General features: G+C 38.8%; 2 protein-coding genes across 2 annotated transcripts; both read left to right on the top strand.

The window, feature by feature from the left end:
* Positions 1–1,455: 1,455 nt before the first annotated feature.
* On the top strand, positions 1,456–2,166 carry N7473_011008 (uncharacterized protein; the record flags this gene model as incomplete). The annotated part of the gene is given in 6 exon segments (XM_057156947.1): positions 1,456–1,511; positions 1,607–1,664; positions 1,677–1,738; positions 1,846–1,933; positions 1,950–2,001; positions 2,012–2,166. 6 exon segments carry the CDS (start codon positions 1,456–1,458, stop codon positions 2,164–2,166), a joined length of 471 nt encoding a protein of 156 aa, XP_057005602.1.
* A 937-nt stretch (positions 2,167–3,103) lies between these two features.
* Positions 3,104–6,229, top strand: N7473_011007 (Pfs NACHT and ankyrin domain protein; the record flags this gene model as incomplete). The annotated part of the gene is made up of 2 exons (XM_057156946.1): positions 3,104–3,195; positions 6,109–6,229. 2 exons carry the CDS (start codon positions 3,104–3,106, stop codon positions 6,227–6,229), a joined length of 213 nt encoding a protein of 70 aa, XP_057005601.1.
* Positions 6,230–26,160: the final 19,931 nt, after the last annotated feature.

Below are 26,160 nucleotides of genomic sequence, written 5' to 3'. Positions count from 1 at the left end.
TGGGGCTCGCCTAATGTAAGGATTCATCACCTCGGGATGATGGGGTGCTAGAAGATCACAACATTCATAGATATCAAACAGTCCGTCCAGCATACTTAAACAGCTACCTAGGCTTAGTAGCCTTCCCTCTCAAGGCAGATACTGCTAGACTATCTGCCATTTCATTCTGTTCCCGAGGCACCAACCAAAATTTAACAGAGCCATCTTCTTCAAATAGCTCAATCAGCCGCTCGATCTCTTTGAAATAGGTGGAATTCGCGACTGGCTGGCCTCTGGCATTTTTCCAGCCATTCTTCTTCCACGAAGCCACTCGGGAGTTCTAGCCGTAATTCCAGCATAAAATAGCTGGTACCAAAGTCTCCGGTTATCAAAATAAGCCAGTAATTTCATCATTTTTGCCGCATCCGGATTTTCCTTCTCTAGGCGAGAGTATGACGAATCCCACGTTGTGTAGAGCGTACGCTCTTGATACTCCTGGAGTAGTAGGGGGACTTGACTAATATCGTGTCTTGCTTTTTACCATCCGTCCCCGCATTGGCCGAAATAGGAGCATTGCCAGAGGCGTTTGCATATAATTTGGATGGGCTCAAAATACATGACTAATCTATGCGGGTGATAGTATCTCCTTCTTCCGAATCCACCTACCTGCTGTGTTCCGATAGGTGTCTCACACCTCAGGCACCAACGGGGTGACAAATCCATATCACGTGGCAACAAGTGTGTTAGCCATCTTTGACCAGCTTATACTGGAGCACTAGTCCATACTAGGTCGTGTGCTTTGGCTCAACTATGCCAGTCAGCATACAACACGAGAGCAGCTTAGTCCTGCTATTCACTAGGAACCACTCAGTGCCCTGCTCGCAGCTTATCGTTACCACGTGATTTTTCAGCTCCCTTTGCCCTCCTGGCATAAACAAAGCGCACTCTGAATTTATCCTGACCTCTCGCGCCTCCCATGGCAGTTGGAATTACTCCACTAGGGAGTGTCCTCGAGTCTCCCCTCACGCCACTACCCACCGAGGAAAAACCATTGTCAAGGAGTGCTCAAAGCGTCGTGAACTTTTTGCAGCTCCACCTAGTAGGTCATCGGCCACAACCTTGGTGGGAGCGTCGACTCAAACCGGACTACTATACACAAGTCTTGCGTGTGTTAGATACTGACGAATCTCTTCGGAATTACGTGGAGGACTAAGTACGGTGAGTATTCCTAGGTCCTGCCTTATTGACACAGGCGTACTGAGATAGTTAGTCATAGGTACGACTACGATCCTTGCCGTTATTGCCTGGTAATCCGAATACTAAGTCCTCTCTATAATATATTTTGTGCGAAGATTGTCGATGAAATATCAAGGTAACTAAGGCAATTTCAGTAAATCGATAGGCCCGTTGCTGACTTCGCTAAGGAGGTCGAGCATTTTGCTACTTCGCGAATCTTAATACCTAAAGATACCGGAGATGGAAGATAGTCTTATTCTAGGCGGGAACTGGACGTATCCTTTAGCTACCGCTAGGTATACTACCCCGGTGTAATCGTAGAAGTGTGCTATTCACAAAAGAGGCAACGGGTCTTATACCTAGCTGATAAGTATATTTTGAATACTAATAGAAGCGCGAACGCTGTTATCGCCTTTGATATTGACTACAGAGGTTCTAAGAGAGCGACTGTTACTATATAGCGACCGGAATATATAACAGTCGATGGTGTAGAGGAGTTTCGGGCCACCGCTGTAGTAGAGGCGTAAGTACAGCTATATCAAATCTACTATTTCCGACGGTTAGATACTGACAGATAAGTAGCTATTTCGGACGGACTCTGGATTTCCAGTTGATGGTGTTTTGATACAGCTATCGCTTAGGGACTTCGGGACAGAAGACCTATGTAGCGGGAGGCCTGGGCTCGACCGACAAATTCATATTATATCGGAGCAGCTCTGTGATTTTCTCTCTAGTGCCGAAGCAAGGCAACAGTCCCAGACCCAACTCTAAGGCTCAATCAATCGAGTTCGACCAGGCGTTTTGAAACGTCCTCGACCCCAGACCCCGCCAGAACAGATAAGCTCAGAGGACGAAGGATCTGTCGAAAGGAAAAGGGACAGCAAACGTGGACGCCGAAGTAGCGACTACCGTCCCAGCTCCTCTTCGGAGAACTCGAGGAGCGAGTTTTGAATGTGTAGATACAATGCCGTTCTCTTTCTACTTGCTGCAATACAGGTGGGGAAGGGAAGGAAACACGTTGTGAATAAGATTGTGTTTACTAGTTGTAGATCAAGGTAAACACTTTCTAAACGAAATCATTATATGACATAGATGACTGGCGTGGTGACGGTATTCTTTATCCAAGCGTTTGGGGCCAGTATTCAGTACCTCCCTCAGATTGGTAAAGCTCTGGAATATACTCCGTAGTCTTCTGTGACGGTGAATTACGCATAAGAGTTTAGCGTGCCGTTACGGGTTTAGCGCCTCCCTTCACGTTACTATCGCCGTGCGTGTTTCTATAAAGTCCCCTTCATCGCCGCTTCAACTTCGAGCTGTTTTTCGCCCTTCTACTCATCCTTTCCCTCCGTTCCTCGTGTGCGCCTTGCGGGTGAGGCATTTTTGCCATTGATCCGGACCGCCGAGCTCCGTCACCCCCTGTACCGCCAGCGCGAACCGGCCGGCCCTTTGCAGCCCTTCGAGCCCGCCAGCGCAGTCTGCGTTGCTTTTCCTGGCCCTGGCCCCATTTTTCGCTCAGCTCTCATCGGATAAGGCAATTTTGCACTTGGTCCGCCGCGCCGACCTGAAGTTCCGGCCTCTGTTATGTCTTATCGGTCGGTCTGTTGTCGAACTTCTGCGCATCCAGGCGTATGTACCTACACTCTTTCTAGACAATCGCCCGTGTGCAGCGGGGCTTCAAATCTGCCTTAGGGGCGCAAATTGAGGGCGACGGTGTTGGAAGCCCTAGCTGATGGCGTCCGTATCATTCCTGAACCGAGGGAAGACCAAGATCTGACTGGGCAGCGTACATAAATGACTAGTCAGTCGTAGCCGCTGTACGCGATAGCTAGTGATTGCGAAGTCTGCGAGAGTTGACGAGATAATAGCAGTAACGCTCTGTCCTTTCACGATGATCTTAAGGCTTCACGTCGCCTATATCGAAACTCAGGAACAACAACGATCTCTGAAGCTGAAGTCCTCTTCAGGCGACCTCGTCAGACTGTATGCAAACATCTATTTCCGTCGACCTACGTAGTTTTTCCTGTCGGCACCTATATCCTAGAGCTCCGTTAGCCCCTGCTACTAAGTGCGCCTTGTCGCCGAACTCCTGTTGACTTTACGATCGATTAGCGGAGAGGATAAGGTAGACGGTTAGGGAAAACAGGGTTTTATACGGATTAGCGACAACGATAAAGCCGTTGTCTCTATGTCGGTGCGTCCTGCGCGTTTTGTCTTCGGTCCTAGGCTACAGAACGACTAGTAAGCAGAGCTCCGTAGCAACCGGATGCAGACAATACGCAGACATAAGGTTCCCTAGAAATAGCAACAGTGCTTTGCAATGTGACTATCGGAGCAAGCGGATGAGTAGGCGAGTTATTCGTGCGGTATACCCTGCACGCTGTATTAGTCACAGAATCGATTAGCAAACAGGTCTTATCTAGATACTATCCTGCCGGAGCTTTTGCCTTCTGAGCTAGAAACTTCTCCGAGTGAGTCCGCTGTAGCTTAGGGGTTGGACAAGGTGTGACCGACCTAACGAAAAGGTATAAAGCTATGTATCTCGCACGCCCTCCTCGTGGAAAGGCAGTGAAGAATCCAATTTAGTTTTATTTTATCCAAGCGCTTAATTTTCCCGAAGTTATCCAATGCATATTTATCTCCATCTATTTATCTCTATCTTTTCTATTGTTTCCAGTGACATAACATCTTTCACCGAGAAACCACACGAAACCTTCGGTAAGAGATCTTCTATATCTATGGTTGATTTCACTAATCTGATATAGCGAAGATTCAATCACCGCTTGGCCGTGTGAATGGCCTGAAGTAGTCGTACGCGACTCTATCGTTCCCCCCGAGTTAGGCACGCAGGTCAATCCTATAGTGATCGGAGATGGTCTTGCTCCGTTGGGCTCGGCTTCTAATCCTATCGTGATCTATGTTGACGAAGATTGGTGTTATAATAAGATAGATCGGTGTGATTCCGATACCGACACTGTGGTTATAGCTACACCGGAATTCTAGGAGGCTTTGATTGATAAAAGCTTTTCTATCCCAGCTGACGAACGTGGAGCTGTTGGTTCGTCCTCTGTCCGTGCACCAACCAGGTCGTTAGCCCAGGCGGATCCAGAAGACCTTCATTCCTTCGGGCAATCATCCGAGAATAGTTTTTGCCTTGATGATATACCACTGAAAACGGCCGAGAATTCTTTCAACGGGCTGCAGAATTGCTCTAGCCCTAAGGCTATAAGGCGTAAGAATATTGTAAATGGCCGAGCGAGTAAGTTGGCGGACGACTTTTTACGCCTATTATATTAACCATTTTTAGATAGCGAGAAAAGCACGGAGACAGGCAAGGTTTCTTAGGCTAACGAACCCAGTGATGTTCATGAAAGTTCTTCGATAACTAGCGACGCTAGAACTTAGGAAACAACAGGCCGAACTAGTACTTCCGATGTGACCGACCTGCCGTGTGGCCCTAATACTGCGGGATCAACGAAGCACAAATTACTGCATGCCGAAGGCGCCTCTTCTGAACTCAGACGATCGGAGCGACTGCCAAAAGAGCTCGAACTTAATAGCGATGATTGCTTTTCTTTATGTATCTATTCTTCGCACTTCAGCTATAGCAAATACGAACAACGGTGCATTATTTCAGGGATCTAGTATTGACCAACTAGCAGGGTGCTGAAAGTATATCTCCAGGCTTAGTAAAATGTCGAAACGCTGCAGGGTATGTAGGTGGATACTTAGAAAGGAGAATATATAGTAGTCCGAAGTCCTCGCGTAATACGGAGGATTCAGTCATAAGCCAGACCCCATAACTACAAGCTTATAGCAATGCAATTCGGACCTGTTATATTTCTATTAGTTAACCTATGCGATTACCTTTCTCTGTGTTCCGTTATAAAATGAGCGTGATTCGTTTGCCGTTTCTAGTTTTAGCGCGACGCGCTAATACTCTAGGTGGTGGTTGTCCACTCTGGGTCTAGTGCCCCCGAAAATAGTCTAGTTTCCTATTCAGAACAAAGGGCGCTCGCCAGGGTATCCGAATGATGTTCCAGTCCATCAAGGATCGGGCTCACTCCTCGGACAAACCTCTTTTCCTATAACAACCACCCAACGTCGCTAGGCAAAGCGGGATGCAGTTTCTTGGTATTGACCACCCTACGAACCACCCCTAATCATATCGTCCAGCCAGCTAGAGGGTGCTGCACGCAAGCGCCCACAGCGTCACGGCCCCCAATATACATGTGTAACTAGCGAGAGCCTGTTGTTGTGGCCTGCCCCTAACCATATTCTTTTCAGCTTGCCTTCGTCTTTCTACAGTGGGATACAACAACCTTAAATCCTGCTGGAGGTCACTAGGTGATATCGCTCGTCCTACATAGCAACTAACCAGGCTGCGCTCTCCACCTAGCGGCGATAAGTCCGCCGCCGTCACGTCTCCTCCCTCTCTCCGTGTCACTCCAGCTTCCTCATCGAGGGGCGCGAACCTATCATTCCACCTCCCTATCTAACGGCCTCGTATGCTTTCCTCCACACCATAGCATCCTATAACGCTCTCGACAGCCCCGACTCCTATACGGTTGCCTGAATCGCTGCTCTTCCTATTGAGCAGGCTGCTGCAGAAGCTATACTCGATAAGGAACATACAATTCCAACCGGCTTCACTAGACACCAAACCGATACGAACGTTTATACGTAGGGTTACGTAGGAGAGAACAACATCGTTATTGCCTTCCTAGCCGCCGGAGTCTACGGAACCACCTCGGCTGCGACTACAGCCTCGAGCCTGCTTACCTCTCTACTATCTATCCGTATTAGTCTTTTAGTTAGTATAGGGGGCGGTATCGCTCAGCCGGACAAGGATCACGATATCCGGCTCGGCGACGTTGTCGTAAGCTAGCCCGGTAGGACTACGGGCGGTATCTGCCAGTACGATTTGATCAAGGCAAAGTCTAGTAACAAGCGTAAGCGCAAAGGCTTCCTCGGACGACCTCCGACGGTCCTCCTCGATACGCTTGCTAGTATCTAGGCTGATCACAAGCAGAAGGACTCTAAGGTTCCCTGCTTCCTTCAAGAAATACTAGAGAGGTACCCGAAGATAACTAAGAGATCTAAGCAAAATCCTAGCTATACTTACTAGGGCTTCGACAACGACCGGCTCTTCAAATTATTATACAACTATATCCCCGGCCCGGACTACCAGGGCTGTAACACAGCTAATAAGGTTCAACGCGATCCTCGAGATACTACCGAACCCCTTATCTACTACAGAACTATCGTATCTAGAAACACACTTATTAAAGACGCTGCTATACGCGATCGGATTGTTACTAACCTCGGCGAGGAGTATATCTGCGTTAAGATAGAAGCGGCCGGCCTAATAAACTACTTTCCCTATCTTATAATCCGAGGGGTCTGCGACTACGCCGATTCTTATAAGAACGATCGATAGCAACGCTACGCCTTAGCCACCGCCGCTACGTATACTAAGGAGCTCCTAGCGTATATACCGGCTGTAGAGGTCTAGGAGACTAAGAGGGTACTAGAGGTGCTTTAGTTAGGTTAGTTCTTATTCTGTTTACTAGGGCTAGACTAGTAAATACACAAGACTAAATAATATTTAAACTTTGAATATATCCTAACTACAATTAGTTTAACAACAGATCGATAGCGTACTATAGATAACTATTACAACGAAAGCGGCTACTGATTCTATTAGGTCTAACCTTCGTACCGATAAGTTATACGCTAGCTGTATCCCCCGAACCTATCTACAAATGCTAACTACGCGAGGACGCTCCGCTACGAGGGGACAGGCGCGTAGCTCCTAGAAAGTCCGGTTTTCTAGTCGTAGTATTCGGGGTTGCGTTGATATTTATAGCTATATAGGCTCGCCGGATCTAGAAAGACAGTTCTTAGTGTAACTATACTTAATTATCTCGCGAAGGGAAATAACTGTCTTATCCTTAGCTTCTTCTTTAACTTTAGCGAAACCACAAAGTAGACCTTAGATAGTATACTACAGTCGCTTACTTTCCAACTTTACTAAGGCAAGGTTAGCTCTACTATTTATCTTAATACTTTATTCTAAGCACACTAGAATAGTAAGGGTACTAGTGTAAGTGTCTTGATCGTTAGGGATTTAGGTGTCACCTCGTATATATAAGCGTGCTTTAAATCGTATAAGGTAGCCTGATTTATCTGATTTATAGGCAAATACCTATCTTATTAGGATTAATTAGTAGCGAGGGCAATCTGATTGATTAAGGTCTTTATAATTCGTCTAATATATATATATAATAAAGTTTGCACTGATTAGTTCAAATATATATATATCTAGAAGCTTGTTAAATTCGATCTGTATAGCTTAACGAAATTGACTCTCGAAAGGGTAGCTGACTAGTTAATAATAGCTAGAGGGTAGTAGGGGAATTAATAAAATCAGCACTTTTAGTTACTTACTTTAATCTAGTAGGAAGGCCTACGTAAGTAAAGTAAGGTTAATATAAGGGCGTTTAACCTTATCTAGGTCTCGGCTAGTATCTGAATTAGATCGTAGTTGCTTTAATATAGAGAGGGGTTCGTAGCTAGAGCTATTGAAGTTAGTGTTATCAATTAGTACGAATAGCTGTATTTAGTCTGATTAGCTAGAATTATTAGAAGATTTATCTGATTTTGGATTAAGTAGAGGAGTAATTAGTTAATCTCTAAGGATTTCGTTATAATTACCTAGAATAGTATCGTTTTGATTAGAAATAAGCTAAAAGTGAGGCGAATATAAGGTTTCAGAAGGTTGTAAGGATATAGTAGGGTCTAATTCGGTAGTAGTAGTACTTCTACCCCCTAGATCTTACTATATCTAGTCTGATTGTATATCAATATCGTTAAGGATTTATATAGTTTCCTCTTTATTAAGAGTAGTAATTAGCTGCAATAGGTTAGTGTCTTCGTAAATACGTATTTTTTGATTTAGTAAGGAGGGATTGTAGAATTCTTCTTCGTTAAATTGTACGTCTCGTACACAAATAATTCGGCGATTCGTAGGTATCTAAATACGCTAAATATTGTGTGCTTTATAGCCTACTAGGTAGCTAATAGCTGCGCGTAGTATAAGCTTAGCTAGCCTTAGTAGCTTAGTAATACGTACGTAGGCTTTGTATCTGAAGATTCTGATATTAGATAGATTAGGTTTAATCTAAAGCTAATATAGTGTATTATCACCTACGTAAGCTACGAGTGCTTTATATAGTAACTGCTAATTGAGAGATCGGTAAGGAATACGATTTTGAATATAAACAGCTATTATAGCTACCTTAGGCTAGAGATAGCTTAGTAGGTTTAAATTAATCGTTATCTGCCTAGCTATCTTTGATATTATCGTATATAGACTAATAGAATCTACTAGAATCTTCTATGTAGCAACTGATAGAATCTGTTAGAATTTTCTATATGGCAACCCTAGAAGATTCTACTAAGATATTTATAATATTAAGACTAGATATCAGCTGATCTATATGATACTATAACTAGGTCATATAGAATCTAGTAGAACTAAATAACATCAATACAATCTGCCTAAATCTCCCGCTTTCTTAATTATATAAGGAATCTAAATCCCTGAGCAGAGTGAACAGAATTCTAAGTCTTTTCTTATTTCTCTAATCTGAATATATACTATCTTATCTAAGATAGTAATTCTTCTACCACCTATTTAAGCCTACTTCCTATACGTTATAGCCTGCTTACAGATATTAATATACTATATCGCTTAGCGTAGCTATTTTGATTAGGTTAATAGGGCGGAGTAGTTTCTAGGTTAATTCTACGCGAAGGTGCTTCGTAGCTAAAGAAATTAGATAGGGATTACTCGTTATTAAAATAAATAGTAAGGACGCGAAGGTTAAATTGATTTTAGACGAAATTAATCTAATTGTAGAGAGATTATATTAAATTAGTTTTTGAAGAGAGATCTTTAGCTAGTTAATATTTAGTAACAGGATTAACTAAGTATAATAGGTATAAAGTTTTTGTAAGCGATTACTTAAAGTATATAAGGTCCTAGTGTATTAATTCGAATAGTCGACTATACTATATTAATAATTGAGAGACTTAATATAGTAAATTAGCTAGTTTATATACTTCGCAATAGCTAATAGGTAAGGATATATCTTTGATTGTAACTGTGAAAGGCTGAAGCAAGACTTGATTCAATCTAACTAGGCCAACATGCTGTTTACAAAAAGCTTGGAGAAGAGAAGGAGTGGATCAAGCGGAACAACAATAGAAGTAAGCAGACAGGGCGGTGGCAGAACGGAACGTGCGGGGAAGGCTATGTGGCAGGGCCACATAGTAAGAAGCGGGTCTAACCCGTGACAGTAACGTTTAATATATACTCTAGTAGGCGTGATATAATATCGTGGCCTATATAGCCTAATCTTCGGTGCTACTAATTAGTTATACTATTAAGCTATTTCTTTGTATAGGAAGATAGTATAACCTTGCTAAACTAGTTAGTAAGGGGAGATATATAATTATATAAAGTATAAGTAAGAGATAAGTAAGAGATAGGTAAAGAAAGAGAGATATAATTAGTAGTGTAACGCCTTATATCTATCGTTTTATCCTATTTAATTAGATATATACTAGATTTTGTACTTAATTAGTAGATAGGCGTTCTATCTTTCTCTTCTAATATACAGCTCTTACTGTTAAGATAGATTCCTACGCTTATAGTACGTTCTACTAATATTAGGTTAATATAGAATCTAGGGTAGTACGTAATATACTTTAAAGGAAAGGTGCTTCTATTAAGAGATTTTGTTAAGGTAACTATAAGCTCTCTGTAGCTAAGGATTATAGTCTTAGTATTTCCTACTATAATAGAGGAAATAACTAGCCTATAGTTTAACAGTAGATCTCTGTTATTTATAATATAGATTAATACTCCGGTATTATAGCACTATATATTATTTTCTTAGCAGAAACCTAAATTATACTTATTACCTTACTATCGTTACTTCGGAAGATATTATTAGTTTACTCTCTTAGAATATATACTAAAAATATATCTCTTTTAGTCGATTTAGGTAATTTGTCTAATTTAGCTATTTCGTCTGATTTAGGTTTATCTAATTTTTGATACTTTTTAATTATATACTAGTAGGCCTTTTTGAATCCTAGTAAGAATTTATATTATTGTTTAAATACTTACTAGGCCTTTCTACTAGGCTTTTAATCCTTTAGCCTAACTAGCGGGTTAATATAGCTATATTAATTAAAATCGTGATAGCTATTGCTTAGTAGACCCTTATATAGGTAGGTACTCTTACCCTTTTAGCCCGGTTTCGTTAACGTTTTATTTGATTCTGATTCTTTATTATCGTTAGGATTTCGGCCTTAATAGGTTTAGTATATAACTTATCGCCTATTATATATAGCCGGTGCGATTAGTCGATATTATTTAACGAAGAGATTAATTAATTTAGTGAGTATAGGCTGCTAGAAGCCCTAAAGGATTATATTATATTAGAATATATAGAAGCCTTAATCGCTTAGTTAAATAGCCTCTAGGAAGTTGTAGACTAAAGCGAGAGGGTCTTAGAAATAAGAGATATTAGCCTAACTTCCTTATAATTTATAAATAATCTACTTTTAGCCCTATATAGTAAGTTAAGAGGATTTAGATAGTAGCGCTTAGCGCTTAATTTTATCTTAATTACGTAGGATTTACCGATTCTTCGATTAGTTTAATCGGGCGAATATAGCGCGTAGCTATATAATTGCGTTGTATAGTAATAGGCCGTTAATAATCTTTCTTCCCTTAGGTATAAGAGATAATTAAAGACCTTACTTAAGAGACTAAATCGATCGTATATATTACTTAAAATCAGATCTAGACGAATTATATTCGTTAAGAAGGATTCTATAGATCGATATTTAATTTAATATAAGATTAATTAGGTATATAGGGGTCTTTTAGTCTGTATTAACTATATCTAATAGCTATAGCTTTATTAGCTCCTATAGTAGCGTAGCAGGTTATTAATTAGGATTAGCGTATTACTACACACTATTTTCTACTATATAGTCTTATATAGCAGTAATCTAGGAGGTCTAGTGTACGTAGCTTTTTAGTGGATATTTAAGCTAGATAGCTTATATTTCGGTTAAATCTATCACTTATAAGACAAAAGTGATAGAAAGATAAGGTAAAAGTAAAGGTAAAGTAAGATATCCGAAAGCTTTAGCAAAGGGCTACAGCGATCGGGCTTATAACTATCGGATTTACGCTATATACATAAACCCTAGGGCGTATACTTATAGGCGTACACAGGTCGATCGAATACTACGATTATAGAAGAGAGACAAAAGTGTAATAGAGGTAGGTCAGCAGCGAACAGGTTAAACAGTAGAAGGTCAACACAGTTTAATCAGAATTACCTTAAGCTCTTTTCGTGAGTGAAAATAGTGTTAAACTTATTCAATTTAACTAGGGAAACAGGCAGTATTTATAACTTTAGGTATATAGCAGAATGTCACAGGAAAAGACCAATAAAAATCCGAAATAATATAGGGGCATACGAGAGTGTTAGGAAACTCGTTGCTTTTTCTATTTGATACAGTAGTTAATAATTAGTATTGTATATCATAAAGCGGTGTATAGGGATACAGATTTATACATCCGATTGCATTAGCGCGCGTATGCATATATACGCCCGCTTATTGCGGGATACGCACACACACACATATTAACAGTATATTGCTAGCCTAATAAACTAGCGGATATTGTAGACGTTCCGGGGTCTTAGCTAGTTCCGAATAATATCGACCTTAGCTAGTATAGGCCGGATAGACCTATTCCTAAGAATATATCTACAGAATTCTAATTCTGTAGTCGAAATGACGTATTTATCTAATTAAGCTATTAATCTTTCCTGTTTAAGGACTTCTAGTACCTTTTAGAGGTAACAATAGTGTTCTTCCTATAAGTCAGAGAAGATAAGGATATTATTAAGGTAGACGACTACAAATTTACCTAAATATATGTCAACATATGTGTGTGTGCATATCCCTGCATTAAGCGAGCGTATGTATGCGTATGCGCGTTAATGCAATCGGATGTATAAATCTGTATCCCTATACACCGCTTTATGATATACAATACTAATTATTAACTACTGTATCAAATAGAAAAAGCAACGAGTTTCCTAACACTCTCGTATGCCCCTATATTATTTCGGATTTTTATTAGTCTTTTCCTGTGACATTCTGCTATATACCTAAAGTTATAAATACTGCCTGTTTCCCTAGTTAAATTGAATAAGTTTAACACTATTTTCACTCACGAAAAGAGCTTAAGGTAATTCTGATTAAACTGTGTTGACCTTCTACTGTTTAACCTGTTCGCTGCCGACCCACCTCTATTGCACTTTCGTCGCTCTTCTATAATCGTGGTATTCGATCGACCTGTGTGCGCCTACAAGCACACCACACCAGGGTTTATGCACACGGCGTAAATCCGACAATATAGACAGAGGGCCTTATTTATTATTATCTAGAAGGTCGCGGGAGTATTGTAAAGGCTAAATAGTATAGCAAGCTATTCGTATTTACCCTAGATAGTGTTAAATATAGTCTTCTGTATTATATTATCAGCGACCCGGACCTATTAGAAGCCTAACGCTAGGTCGATTTTTAAAAGGACCTTAGCGCGCCTGACTTAATCTAGAAGCTCTTAGATATATAGTAGCGGATAGCTATTCTTGATTGTAAGTTAGTTTAACGCGCAGTAATCGATATATATCCGCTACTTTCTATTAGCTTTCTTAACAAAAATCACTAGAAAGCCCTATAGACTAGAAGACAGTTAGATTAGGCCCTTCTTAAGGAGTAGGTTAACCTACTTTAGCTACTCTTGTATCTTTTCGTTAGAAAGGGGGTATAAGTTTATATTTATAGGTTAGGTATCCCTAGTATTAATCTAATACGTAATATTCCTTTCTAGTAGTAAAGCGTCTAGGAGTTTGTCTTTAAGAACCTTTTTAAACTTCTATAGGACTTCGTGTACTTTAGAATCCGAATACTATAGTACGATAGGCGCTTCTTCTTGTCTAATAACTAGCAGGAAAGTGTTCGTAGACTCCTTTCGTAAGGTATATTAGAACTAATAGCTACTTATTAGGTTAACTTAAGCTTCTGCTAGTTTATCGTCCTTAGGAGGAGCGATAGCTTCGATCTAATATAAGTGTTTATAATCCTATAGCGTTATTATTAAGGTCGCCTAATTAATATAGGGATTCTTTGTGTTAAGAAAGTCCTTTCTAAGTATAAATTCGAACTCTAGGAGGTCTAATACCTACGCTTAAATATAACCCCTCTAGGAACTAATCCTAATTAGGAGCGTTAGTATATTATCTATAAAAAGTATATATCTATTAGGTATCCTAATATAGAGTAGTAAGGTCTTCTTTAGCGTAGGGAGATATATCCTAAATTTCCTTAGTGTAGTCGTAGAAATAAACGTATATAAAGTATTATAATCTAAAAGAGTATAGATAGATACGTCCTTCCTTAAAGGTCCTATATTAATCCGATAGAATAGTAAGGTATTACCTATTAAGTAAAGAGTAGCTTCATTTACCTCTAAGGCGTTTAAGGAAGGGTCTAAAAGGTTAGGACCGGGTAGCGTCTGTGTCCGTAATATAGCTTTCGTACAGCTAACAAGTGTATCTAATTTATCTAGCTATAACCGTTTTTTAGCTTTCTATTACTTCTACTCTCCTGCTTTAGTAAACTTAGGTAGTTCTAGGAGAAATAGCCCTTACTACTATAGTTATAGTATATATTACGCCTGCCTCTAGGCTAGTTTCTAGAGCCCCGACTATAACCGCTACTATAGCCTTATACTTAGCTAGGTCCTCTAATCGACGAAGGGTTTAAGGGTTCCTATATAGATTATATTCTGTTTATAGCTATCTTAATATCTCTGTTAGTATCTTAGGCCTTCCACCTATAATAGTAAGCGATAGTCGACCCTTATTCGTACTAGATAAAATATTCGATAATATCCCTTAAAGCCTTAAGTTAGGTACTATCCTTAGCCTACTTCTTTTATAATTTAACTTTCGCTCCCTTCCGGAGGTATTAGATAAGGATACCCTCTGAAATCTCCTAATTAGTGTTAGTAGTAGCTTATTAGAGGTCTATAGCGTATTTAGTAAAGGGTTACTTTATACCTTACTTAAGCTCTATAAATCTATCTTAGCGCTTCTTAAGTCTTAAATACTCTGAAAACTTATAGAGGATCTATTCCTGATATTACTTCTAGGTAGAGATTTTGTCTCTGTATATAAACGAAATACGTTACTAGTATAATCGCTAAGCTTTTATAGCCTTTCTACTTAAAGTACCTTATACGTAAATAACCTTTAGCTTATTATCTAGGGTAGCTTTAGCTAGCTATTCTATCTTATAGAAGAAGCGTTCGTAATTAAGGAGGTACTCTTAAGTAGTATTATCCTTAAAAGCTCTTAAATACTCGCGGATTTTAGGGACTCTTTTTAGAAGGGCCCTCTTAAGTATAATCTAGCCTATAAGCGGACTATTTAGGGTTAGATTTAGAGTTTTAAGCGTTACTAAGAAGGAAGAGAGATCCGGAATAGGCTATTCTACTAGTAACTACTCGCTTTAAGTAGCGGTAGCTTATATCTAATATTACGCTTCCTATTAGTTCTGCTTAGCGATAGTCCTAGTAGTAGATTTAGCTATTAGGGCGTATATTATAGGGTTCTCTGCCTCTATAATAGCGGAACGTATCTCCCTCGCTATAGTTAGGGGTAAAAGGCTTAATACGCTCTCGGTTGCTAGTAAGATTAGGTATTAAGGAGATAGCTATATAGGGTATTAACTAGCAGGGCCTTATATTAGCTCGCCTAAGGTATTAATTATATACTCTATATTAGATATCGTTAAAAATTCACGTTAAAAGTTCGCGGAATTATTACTTTACTATAGTCCGTAAGAGGGAACTATTTTCCTCTACTCGAAGTTTTACTTCCGATTTCGCTTATCCTTATATAAAGTAAGGATTGTTCCGATCGGAAGGATACACCTAGAAACTAGAGTTTCCTAATAGGGTATCTACTAGTATTCTACCTGTTTAATACTTTAGTAGAGCTAATAAGGGTCTAGGTCGGATTTTCGTCACTAATCGGCCCTAATCGCGGAAGAAAGCTTCCGTCTAGGTTTAGGGGTTAAATCTATTGCCTACTCCTAGATCTCGAGACTTTTTTAGCGGCTAGCCTTACTAGGCTGTCTTAAAGCTCTAGGGCAAGAGCTTCTAGTTTCGTTTTGCCCCCTCGTGAATTAGGGGGGATCGATCTTCTAGGAGGGCCCTAAATAGAACGTAAGCTTCCTCCTAGTGGGTAGTCGCAAAGGACCAACTCTGTTTAAGGGTTTGCTACTATATATAATCTATAATAGGGCAAAGGGTATATAAGGTTGTATTGTCTCCTAACGTAGAACTAAATATATAGTATATTGCCGAGGGTATAATCACGTGCGCGGAAGTGGCATATCACGTGTATGTCACGTGCGCGGAAGTGGTAGGAAGGAGAAGACCGCCTCCTGCTGTCCGGCCTTAACCGAGTGGAAGCCTTAGGAAAAAGGTTCCGGGGTCCCAGGATCTCAACACGATTTTTTTCGCACCCCCTAAGTACCCGAAATCTTGATATTTTTCGGTCGGATCTTTTATATCTTTTAATCCGATAGCTAATTCTACCTAAATATTATATAATATCCTATAATTATCACGTGGAAGACCCTGATCCTATAGGGTTAGGTTAAGCCTAGATTTTTTTTTGATAGGGGATGCTAAGGCTAAGGCCTGCGGGTAGGCAAAGGATTTGTGTGTGTAAGAAGAAAGAGGGTGGTTGAATTGGTAATTGTAAGGTGTGAAAGGCTTAACAAAAGTCAGGCAGACATCAGGCAGAAATTTCGTACCGCCAGGATTTTGTGTCGTGCTAGCAGGGTTACCCTTCTTTAATAGTCTATAAGACTTAGAAAGGCTTAATAAAGTAGAGAGCTAGTTTCTTACTTCCTTTTAACCTTAGATTCCTTATTAATAAGCTAATAAGATCTCTCTTCTTAAACTATATAGGAATATAATCCTTATTATAGTATTTTATTATAGTTTCGCTTACCTTTCGCTAATATTCCTATAGCTTTTAATAAAGCGCTTTAAGTTTCTTAATTTATATAAATACTATTAGAATCTCTCTATAAGAAGTTTCGCCCTCGAAATATTAACAGAAATCTAATAAGTAGCCTATTAATACTTAGAATAAAGAGATACTAATTATTATATTCGCTATATTATTATATATAAACTTAATAGATTTAAGGAGGTTTAGCTATATAACTTAATTATTAACTATAAAATATTAAAGATAATATTCGAGTATTTAGTTTATATACTCTATTTAACTATTAGTTTAGGAGTAAAATACTATTAAAAGTCTTAGGTATATTTAGGTAAGGTAGTATAGATTTAATTAAAACTTATTAGTAAATAGGGACCCTTAGTCTAAAATAATACTTTTAAGTAGTCTAAAGTATAGCTTAATATAATTATAGAAGAGCTTAGTAAGTTTTACTATAGTAATTACTATAAAAATAGCGAGGAATAGTAACTATTTTGTAAACCTACTAATAATAACTAGGATTATATTAACTAGCTTCTCTTTATAGGTTATTAGTAGTAAGCCTATTATAAAGCCTATTAAGATTTCTAAGAATAGTCTTAAAAGGGATTAGGAGTAGCTATAGCTTCCTATATAGCTTATATCTTTTTACTATAATACCCTAATAAGTCTAATAAGCCCGGATATATTTAGTAACGTCTATATAGATATTTAGCTAATAATCTTAGCAGCAATATAGTAATAGGAATCGATAAGCCCTCCCGGGTAGGCGTAAACGCTACTATAGTAGATAGCACAGACCTAGGCTATACAGAACGAAGAAAGGGAGCAGCGTTACTAGCAAGATACTGCTTAAGAGGAGCAGATACGTCGCCTCGAAGCAATACTAGAGTAGTAGGCCCTATTAGCCGTAGTAACGACTATAACGAACAAAGAGTAGGCAACACTAGCGCGATCGGCTACCGAATCGGTACTGATTCCCCTACGAATAGAGACGATTCACCGACCGAAGCTACACCTACTAGGCCTAAAACTATTTAGTAAAAGCACAAGCGACTAGCTAACCTAGCGAATTTCGATTGAGAATAAGCTTAGCGTAGACAGCGAAGCTATTAGTTCTCCCTAGGATTAATTTATCTACGTATTCTCTAGACTAGAGAAGCTAGTATAGAAGAACACTAGAACCTTTATAAAACTCCGCTAAAATACTAGCGAACCGTAAGCCTTACTCGATTTCCTTAAGAGTATCTATAGAGACCCGAATATTAAGGTACGTACAGCAAGACGACTCTACTAGATTCGATAACTAGAGGATATAAGCTTTTCTAGATTCCTTCCCCGATTAGAGAAGGAGTTTGCGGATACAGACACTCTTAAATAGCACAACGAAGCAAAAAGGCAGATCCTTCTTAGCGCGCTTAATAAGACTATAATAAACGCGTTAACAAATCGAGGTATTCCTACTACCTCGTCAGGCCTAATCTCCCGGCTTTACGAGATTAACTCGGATATAGATACCCTTAATATTAACAGAGAGGAATAAACACGTCGTCCGCGCTTAACTAGGCAGAATAGCGACGAAATAGATTAGGCACTAACTATATTAGTAAATTATACCGAACTATACACAAAATACTACTAACCCGAAAGTAGAACACTAAAGTAAGCTTAATAGGTTAGCTAAGATAAGATAGATTAGCGACAGGCCGAAGGGAAATACTTACGATATAGGAGATCTAGACACCTTATCGCGAGGTATACGTTACTATTAGCACAACAGCCGAATAGTATACGTATCGCTACTTCCTCGAGTAAGAAAGAAAAGGGGCGTACAGTTAAAGTAAAGAGGTCGAAGCCTATAAGTAACCTAGATCTAACAACTTCCGACAACAAGAGTGTGACTACTAAGGATAATTCGGAAAAAGAGTAGCTCCTATCCTAAGCCGCGAGCAGGAGCGAAAGGGGGTCGAAAAGCTACTAAAACGTAAGACACTACTATTTATAGTCGATATTAGAGTAAATAGAATTTAATTTATATAAGCTCTCGTCGATAGCAGTTACTACTGTTATATAACAGTGAATAAGTCCTTAGTCTAAGCGTTTAACCTCCTACATATTAAGATATAGCTACGAATCCTTAACAGAGTAATACCGAATTAGTACTAAATTACCTATATTACCTATTTTAACCTTAATATCTATAGCTAGTAATAAGGCCGGGTATTCGCGTATATTATCGAACCGTAAAGCGATAATATAATACTTAGGGACCTATAGCTATATAAGGTAAACAGACGATATTCGGTAAAGAAAGGATACCTAGATATCTTTACGAAGTCTAGAGAGAGAATTAGATATTAAAACCGCGCAGATCGTACTATTAAGCCTATTAGAGTAAAGAGACTACGCGTTGCGTAGGCCGAGGTACTATATATCTAATATCTTATATAAAGCGTATCAGGCGTAGATCGCCTACGAATTAGTAAGGTTTTATTAGATAATATCGAGAGAGTACTCCGCCCTAAGAAGTATATTAACCTAAAGGATAAGCTACCGAAACACTACTAGCGATAGTTAGCTACTTTTAACTAACAGCTAGCTGATTAGCTGCCTCTATATAGACTAGGAATCAACTATAAGATCCCTCTGAAATATAACTAAAACAGTATCGAAGAGCTACTACTATATAGTCTACTCTATAGTATAAATAAGGAAGAGCTTCTTTACCTACAAAAAACGTTAACGGACCTACTTAGGAAAAACTTTATATACGTAAGCTAATTACCTATAGTAGTACTAATCCTACTAGTTAGGAAGCTAGGTAGTAGCGTATAATCCTACGTTAATTACTAAGGGTTAAATAAACAAACAGTAAAGGATCGCTACCCTCTACCGCTAATTTAAGAGATATTACAGAATATAGGCTATACCCGCTAGTTTACAAAGCTTAATATTATCGTAGCCTTCTATAAGATTTATATCTACCCTAGAGAAGAATAGAAGATAGTATTTCGGACGTAATATAGACTCTATAAGTAGAACGTAACTCCCTTTAGGCTAACTAGTGCACCGGCAACGTTCTAGAGGTATATTAATCAAACTCTACAAGAGTACCTAGATAACTTTATATCGGTATACGTAGACGATATAATTATCTACACTAACAGAACGCTAGCGGATTACTGCCGAAAGGCTAGTAATATACTACAGAAACTAATAGATACTAGCCTATAATATAATATTACGAAGTTAGAGTTCGAACAGGAGTTAGTGAAATACCTTAGCTTTATCGTCAAAGCTAGAAAGGGGATCTATATTAATCTAAAGAAGGTAGAGGCTATTAGAGTATAGGAGAGACTAAAGTCTATACAGGATATACAAAGCTTTATTAGATTCGCGAACTTCTACCGGCTATTTATACCTTAATTCGCCGACCTTTCGGTACTATTAACACAGCTTATAAAGAAAGACACTTTCTTTAAATAGGACGATAACTATTAACTAGCCTTTATAGAATTAAAGGAACTCTTTATAAATACACTAATCCTAGCTTACTTTAAAGAGGATTGTTAAATAGTTATAGAAACTAACGCCTCTAGCTAGGCTACTAGAGCAGTCCTATCGTAATACAGGCCCGATAGGTAACTACAGCTATACGCCTATCTATCCTAGAAGCTATCCCCGGCAGAATCAAACTACGAGATCTACGATAAGGAGCTCCTAGCGATTATATAGGCCCTACGTAAATAGAGACCGGAACTAAAGATAGTACCCTAATTTACTATCGTAACGGACTATAAGAACCTTCGATACTTCGGTAAAGTATAATACCTTAACGAACAGTAGATACGCTAGGCAGACCTCTTAACAGAGTTCAATTTCGATCTCTGTTACTACCCTAGTAAGCTTATAATAAGGCTAGACGTACTATTACGATAAAGCTAGGATATACTACAGAGTATTACTAACGAAAGGTTATCGAATCGCTTCTGAGTTCTACTTAAAAGGGTTAAGATCAAAACAGGATAGCTAGACCCTTAATTAGCCGACGACTAACGTAACGAAGAGATCGACTTTGAGAGAAATATCCCTCTCTTTAAAGAAGAAGAACTCTAGGTAGAATAGAAAAGGGTAAGAGCGTCTAACTCGATCTACTAACGAATTACCTACGCTTTGCTAACAGGGGAGCGCCGAATCGCTGCCGAAACGAATATTAAGATAAGTCTATCGGAGTACTATTTAAATAATTAAGGGGTACTCTATTTTAGGTAATAGGTCTAGATTCCTGACAACGAGGTTCTACGTATAGGGATTATATAGAAGATCTACGATTTATACGTTACGGTATATCCTAGCCGAGACGCTACCTATTCGATACTGATGACTCGATCCCTTTGACCTCGAGGGTTTGCAGGGTTTGTCGTCTTCTTTGGCCCTGCATGAAGCAGGCCGGGGTTTTCCTGTCAGGACCAGGCCTTGTTCCTTTCCTTTGTGCTTCAGGGCCTTATAGACCCTGTCCTGTTCCCTTCTGCTTCTTCTTCTTCTTCCTTTTTCCTAGTCGTCTTCGTCTTCATGCTCTAGATAGACCAATTTGACTCAGTCTCCCTCTCTCTCTCTCTCTTCGCTTCCTGTGCCAGCAGTGCCGTGGGCGCTGTCAGATACTATCTCGACGGTTCTTCTAGCTAGGAGCAGCGAAAGATATATAACGTTTCCTCCGGAACTATATAGTTTATAGATAAAGCTCTGTATAGCGAGACACAAAATATAGATTATTAAAATTACTACTAATCCCCTAGCGAATCTAGGCCGAAATATTAGTAGACTTTATTACTAAGTTGCTACCCTCTAGACCTATAGGAGTAACGAACTATATAGTAATAACAGACCGGTTAACAAAGGGCGTGATTCTAATCGGAATAAAGAATATAATAGCAAAAGATATAGCAGAGATATTCCTTACTTCTATATATATTATAGGGTGCTACTAGCGCTTATAAGCGACCGCGGCCCTTAATTCGTGAGCTCTTTCTAGGAAATAGTATACGAAAGGCTATCGATTTAACGCTGATTATCTACTACTTTTCACCCCTAGACCGATAGCGTAACAGAGCGTACTAATTAAGAGATCGAACGAATCTTACGTATATTCACAACGTATATATAGGATAACTAAAAGGATCTACTACTAATAGTTGCTATAGCAATTAATAATTATAATACTACTTTAACTAGAATCTCGCTATTCTTCTTTACCTACAGCTATTACGTTAACCCGATTAGTATTAACGAAGTAGGGTAGCTAGAAGACGCCCTAACCCTACCGCGAAAAGCAGGCAAAATATTCGTAAATCGCCTACAAGAAGCCACTGATTAGGCCTAGGCCGCTATTACTTCGGCACAGGCCCTTCAAGAAGAATAAGCGAACCGACGTCGACAGGCTGCGCCTATCTATAAAAAGGATAACTAGGTTTAGCTAAACCTTCGGAACGTACGCACGCAACGACTATTAAAGAAGTTAGATTAGCTATATACTCGGTACTAAGTGGTAGACGTTCCGTCACCGTTCACCGTCCGACTTAATATACCTACTAGCATACACCTAGTGTTCTATATCGAGTTAGTTCGCCTAGCACTAACAGACCCGTTCCTATCTTAGCTAGTAGACGATTCGCAGCCACTACTACTACTAGTTGATAGAGAAGAGGAATACGATATAGAGTAAATCCTAGCCGTACAACGGAGGAAGATTGGGCGAGGATATCGTAACGAAGCGTTAGTGAAATAGAGAGGATAGGCAGAACAGACGTAGCAAACATTAGACTTAGTGCAGGATTGTAGCGCCTTGGATGCCTTTGAACAGTAGTACGGCCCCGTTTCGGATATAATTCGCTAGCAAATCGGCACCGAAACCTATATCGTCGCACCCCTAGCGAGCTTGACTAGGAGGGGGTATTGTCACGGGCCAGTGCCTGATGTTGGTCACGTATATCACGGGACCTTGGTATATTGACGTGGGGAACGCGCGGGATTAACTTCCCCTCCTTAAGCTTTTTGTAAACAGCATGTTGGCCTAGTTAGATTGAATCTAAGTCTTGCTTCAGCCCTTCACGTTAAAGGTTTAAATAGTCTAAGAATACTTTAATTAGGTATATACTCCCCTTAAGATAGTACTACTAATATTTAAATATATATATAATAGTAAATAGCTCCTAATCTAATATTTCATAGAGGGTCTCTACCCTACTAAACTTCTATAATTAGAACGCTATTAGATATTATATCTTACTCTTATTAGGCTAAAAGAGGATATATATAGTTCACGTTTATATATATATATCCATTAAATATCAAGCTCCAGATTAGAAGCTAGTAGAGGGAATATAGGTCAGTTACCTATAGAAGCACTATAATAATATAAATAGCCCAAAACCTAACAATTAGCACCTTATCTACGATAATCGAATTCGAAAAGATAGGACTTAAAAGCTATACCCGAATATAAGCGCTACGAGCACGAATCCAACTACTTCAACTAATATTCTACTATTACCTACTCCTCTAATAGCTCCGAAACTATCTACTACAGCATTAACCTAACTATCTACGATATTACTACAGTTGCTATTAATTTCCACTACCCTACTAAAACCAACCGATCAGAATCTATTAGCTACAGTAATTTATAAAGACAATCTTTACCCTTAATACTTAGATACAACAGGTTTTTCTTTAATAATATTAGAAGAATCCTATATTTCCACAAACGATTGCCTTACAACAACAATAATTAACGAAAATAATTAGTTTAACGACGACTAGATATTATAATTAGAAGATTATAATTTTAAACAAGGAAGAATTCCCTAAACAGTTATATATATAGGTAGTGTAGACTAGAATATACCGATTCTACTTTCAATAGCTACCGTCGCGCGTTCTCGAGGCGAATAGATAGTTAATTCAGGTACTTCGCGCACAATCTGTGTAGATAGCGATACAATTATATACTTTAAACTATATAAGGATAATATATACAGATATTAAACCCCAGAGGGTTAAACACTAGTTGCGAAAGGCAAAGCGATCGCTAGAATCAACTTAGTATTCCCTGACTAGGTAGTAAACCTAGATATTCGATACGAATATATTCCTGAAGGCCTATTTAACCTAATATTAACCACACAAACCTACTATAAGTATAGTATAGGCTAGAAGGATTAGAAGAACACTTTCGTTAATCCACATAATAAATCAATTATTATAGCATACGTATATCGAAAGAGAGGTATACTATTTTTATAAACAACATCAATTCGACTATCACAATCTATAGAGGTACTCGTTCTATCAAGCGTTTCCTATATATACTTACTAGCAATAATTACACTAGAACTAGCACACTTCAGACTAGGCTATATTAGTTAACCGACGGCTAGAATAAACCACTATCGAATTAGTGATAAGGTGCACAGTAATAAATCATTCGATTATAAGTCTTATAGACAGGCGAAGTCACGCAAAATCGTTTTATATACTCCTCAGAAGAGAGCGAGTAAACTATAGCACGTTATTTATATTAATATATAACTATATAAGCTAACAGGAATTAATACAACGAATTATATAGTAGTAATATATAATAATACTACAAGAATACGATAGGCTCTCCTAATTAAGACAAGAGATACTTCCTCTTAAGCCCTAATTAAGTAGGCTACTATCATCTTTAATATTATAGGATATTAGCTAATCAAGGTTAGAATAGATAGCGACCTTGTATTTCGCGCGTAGATAGTGTGGATTAAAGGGAAAGGTATATTAATATCCCTATCAGCCCTGTATACACACGAACAGAACAGTGTTACAGAGTTTACTAGCTATATTATTATACAATTAGCACGAACCCTTATAATTTCTACTCCCGAAGCACCTATATTTCTATAGCCCGAAGCTGTAATTGTATTAATATATATCCTTAACAGAATTCGACGCCTAAATTAAGAAGAATCACTAATTAAAATATAGAACAGAGAATTGAATTTACGTTAATTAGGTCTAATCGACCTAGGCTTTCTGCGAGTGTGGTACTCTAAAGTATACGTTTATATTCTAAAGGAGCGAAGAGTGCAAGGGAATAAAATAGCTCTACGCGTATAGATAGGCTATCTTGTCGGTTATAAAGGTAAAAATAGCTATATTTACCGAATCTACGATCCTTCGAAGAAGCAAGTAGTGCTACGAAGGGATATTATATTTTAGGAAGAACCACTACTATTGCAAAAGATCCCTAAGCCGATTAAACCTAATAAAATTGCACAAGAGGCACCGAAATCCTAATTACTAACCTAGATAACGATTTATAGAGAAAAGGTTATTGAATCTATCCCACGAACGAGAACACTACCTATATTAGCCTAGGTACGATCACAAGAGCTACTGATAAACCCCTAAAGGCGAAAGAAACAACCTTGTATACAACTTACGACACTAATTACACTAAGTGCACCGAATCGACTAAACTTAATAGTATCGAGTAGCTATAAAATAGCTTACACTACCCTAATAGCTACACGAATTTCGAATCTAATAATTGCACGAAGTAATACACAGACAATAGTATCTATTATACCGGTCGCACCGAGGATAGCACCGGTAGTAGAGAGGCAATTACTAATTCTTCCTTATTTACTAAATCCACTAACTTCGCAACTTCGACTATTTCAACAAAATCAAAATACTACCTTAATCTCCTTTTAACTATATTAGCCTAGTATTTAAAGGGCTACAATCAATACCTTCGCCTCGACAGATTGAATTATATACAGTGCGAGGATTACAGCCGAGGACACTAATAAAGAGGTTATTTAGTGATTTGTATAATCCCGATACACTATTGCTAACTATAGAGGGTCTAGTAGAGAACCCACACAACGAATATCTATATAAACAACACCTTCAACATCATTAATATATACCTATACTAACTGCTACTGAATGAATTGCAGAAACGATTATATCGTTAAATACAGAACTATTAGCTGTATCAAATCGATCTACCTTAGAAAGAGAAACATCTTCAGTTAACCTAATATCAATAATTTCTGCGAATCCTCCAATTGTACCGAATCGACGAACTAGAAAATTATCTTCACTAGAACTAACCCGCAGATCATAGAGGGCACTACAGCTACGCTAATTAACGTTAGGTATAACAACTTGACAGCGCCCACGGCACTGCTGGCACAGGAAGCGAAGAGAGAGAGAGAGGGAGACTGAGTCAAATTGGTCTATCTAGAGCATGAAGACGAAGACGACTAGGAAAAAGGAAGAAGAAGAAGAAGCAGAAGGGAACAGAACAGGGTCTATAAGGCCCTGAAGCACAAAGGAAAGGAACAAGGCCTGGTCCTGACAGGAAAACCCCGGCCTGCTTCATGCAGGGCCAAAGAAGACGACAAACCCTGCAAACCCTCGAGGTCAAAGGGATCGAGTCATCACATCCCCCACAGGGCCTAGGCCGAAGTCACCAAAACCTTCTTGTGACTGAAGCAGTTTGAACACAATCTTCTTGGTGATAGAATCAAGTAAACAGGCTTAGGAAATACCATCTTTTGACAGGAAACAATAGTAAGAAATTATGCAGGAGAGCATTAAAAATGAACAATTTGTAAACATGAAATGTGTGAAAGATTGCAATTTGGTCAAATATGATAATCACCAAGGAAATCAATTCGTCAAGTCTGGGGGTTTCGTCATGCACAGC

Source organism: Penicillium subrubescens (assembly GCF_028828155.1).
Source record: "Penicillium subrubescens strain IBT 31985 chromosome Unknown utg000007l_segment0_segment0, whole genome shotgun sequence".
NCBI classification, from domain to species: Eukaryota; Fungi; Ascomycota; class Eurotiomycetes; order Eurotiales; family Aspergillaceae; genus Penicillium; species Penicillium subrubescens.
Note: the sequence above shows the minus strand (reverse complement) of the source record. Positions and strands in the feature narration are given on the sequence as shown.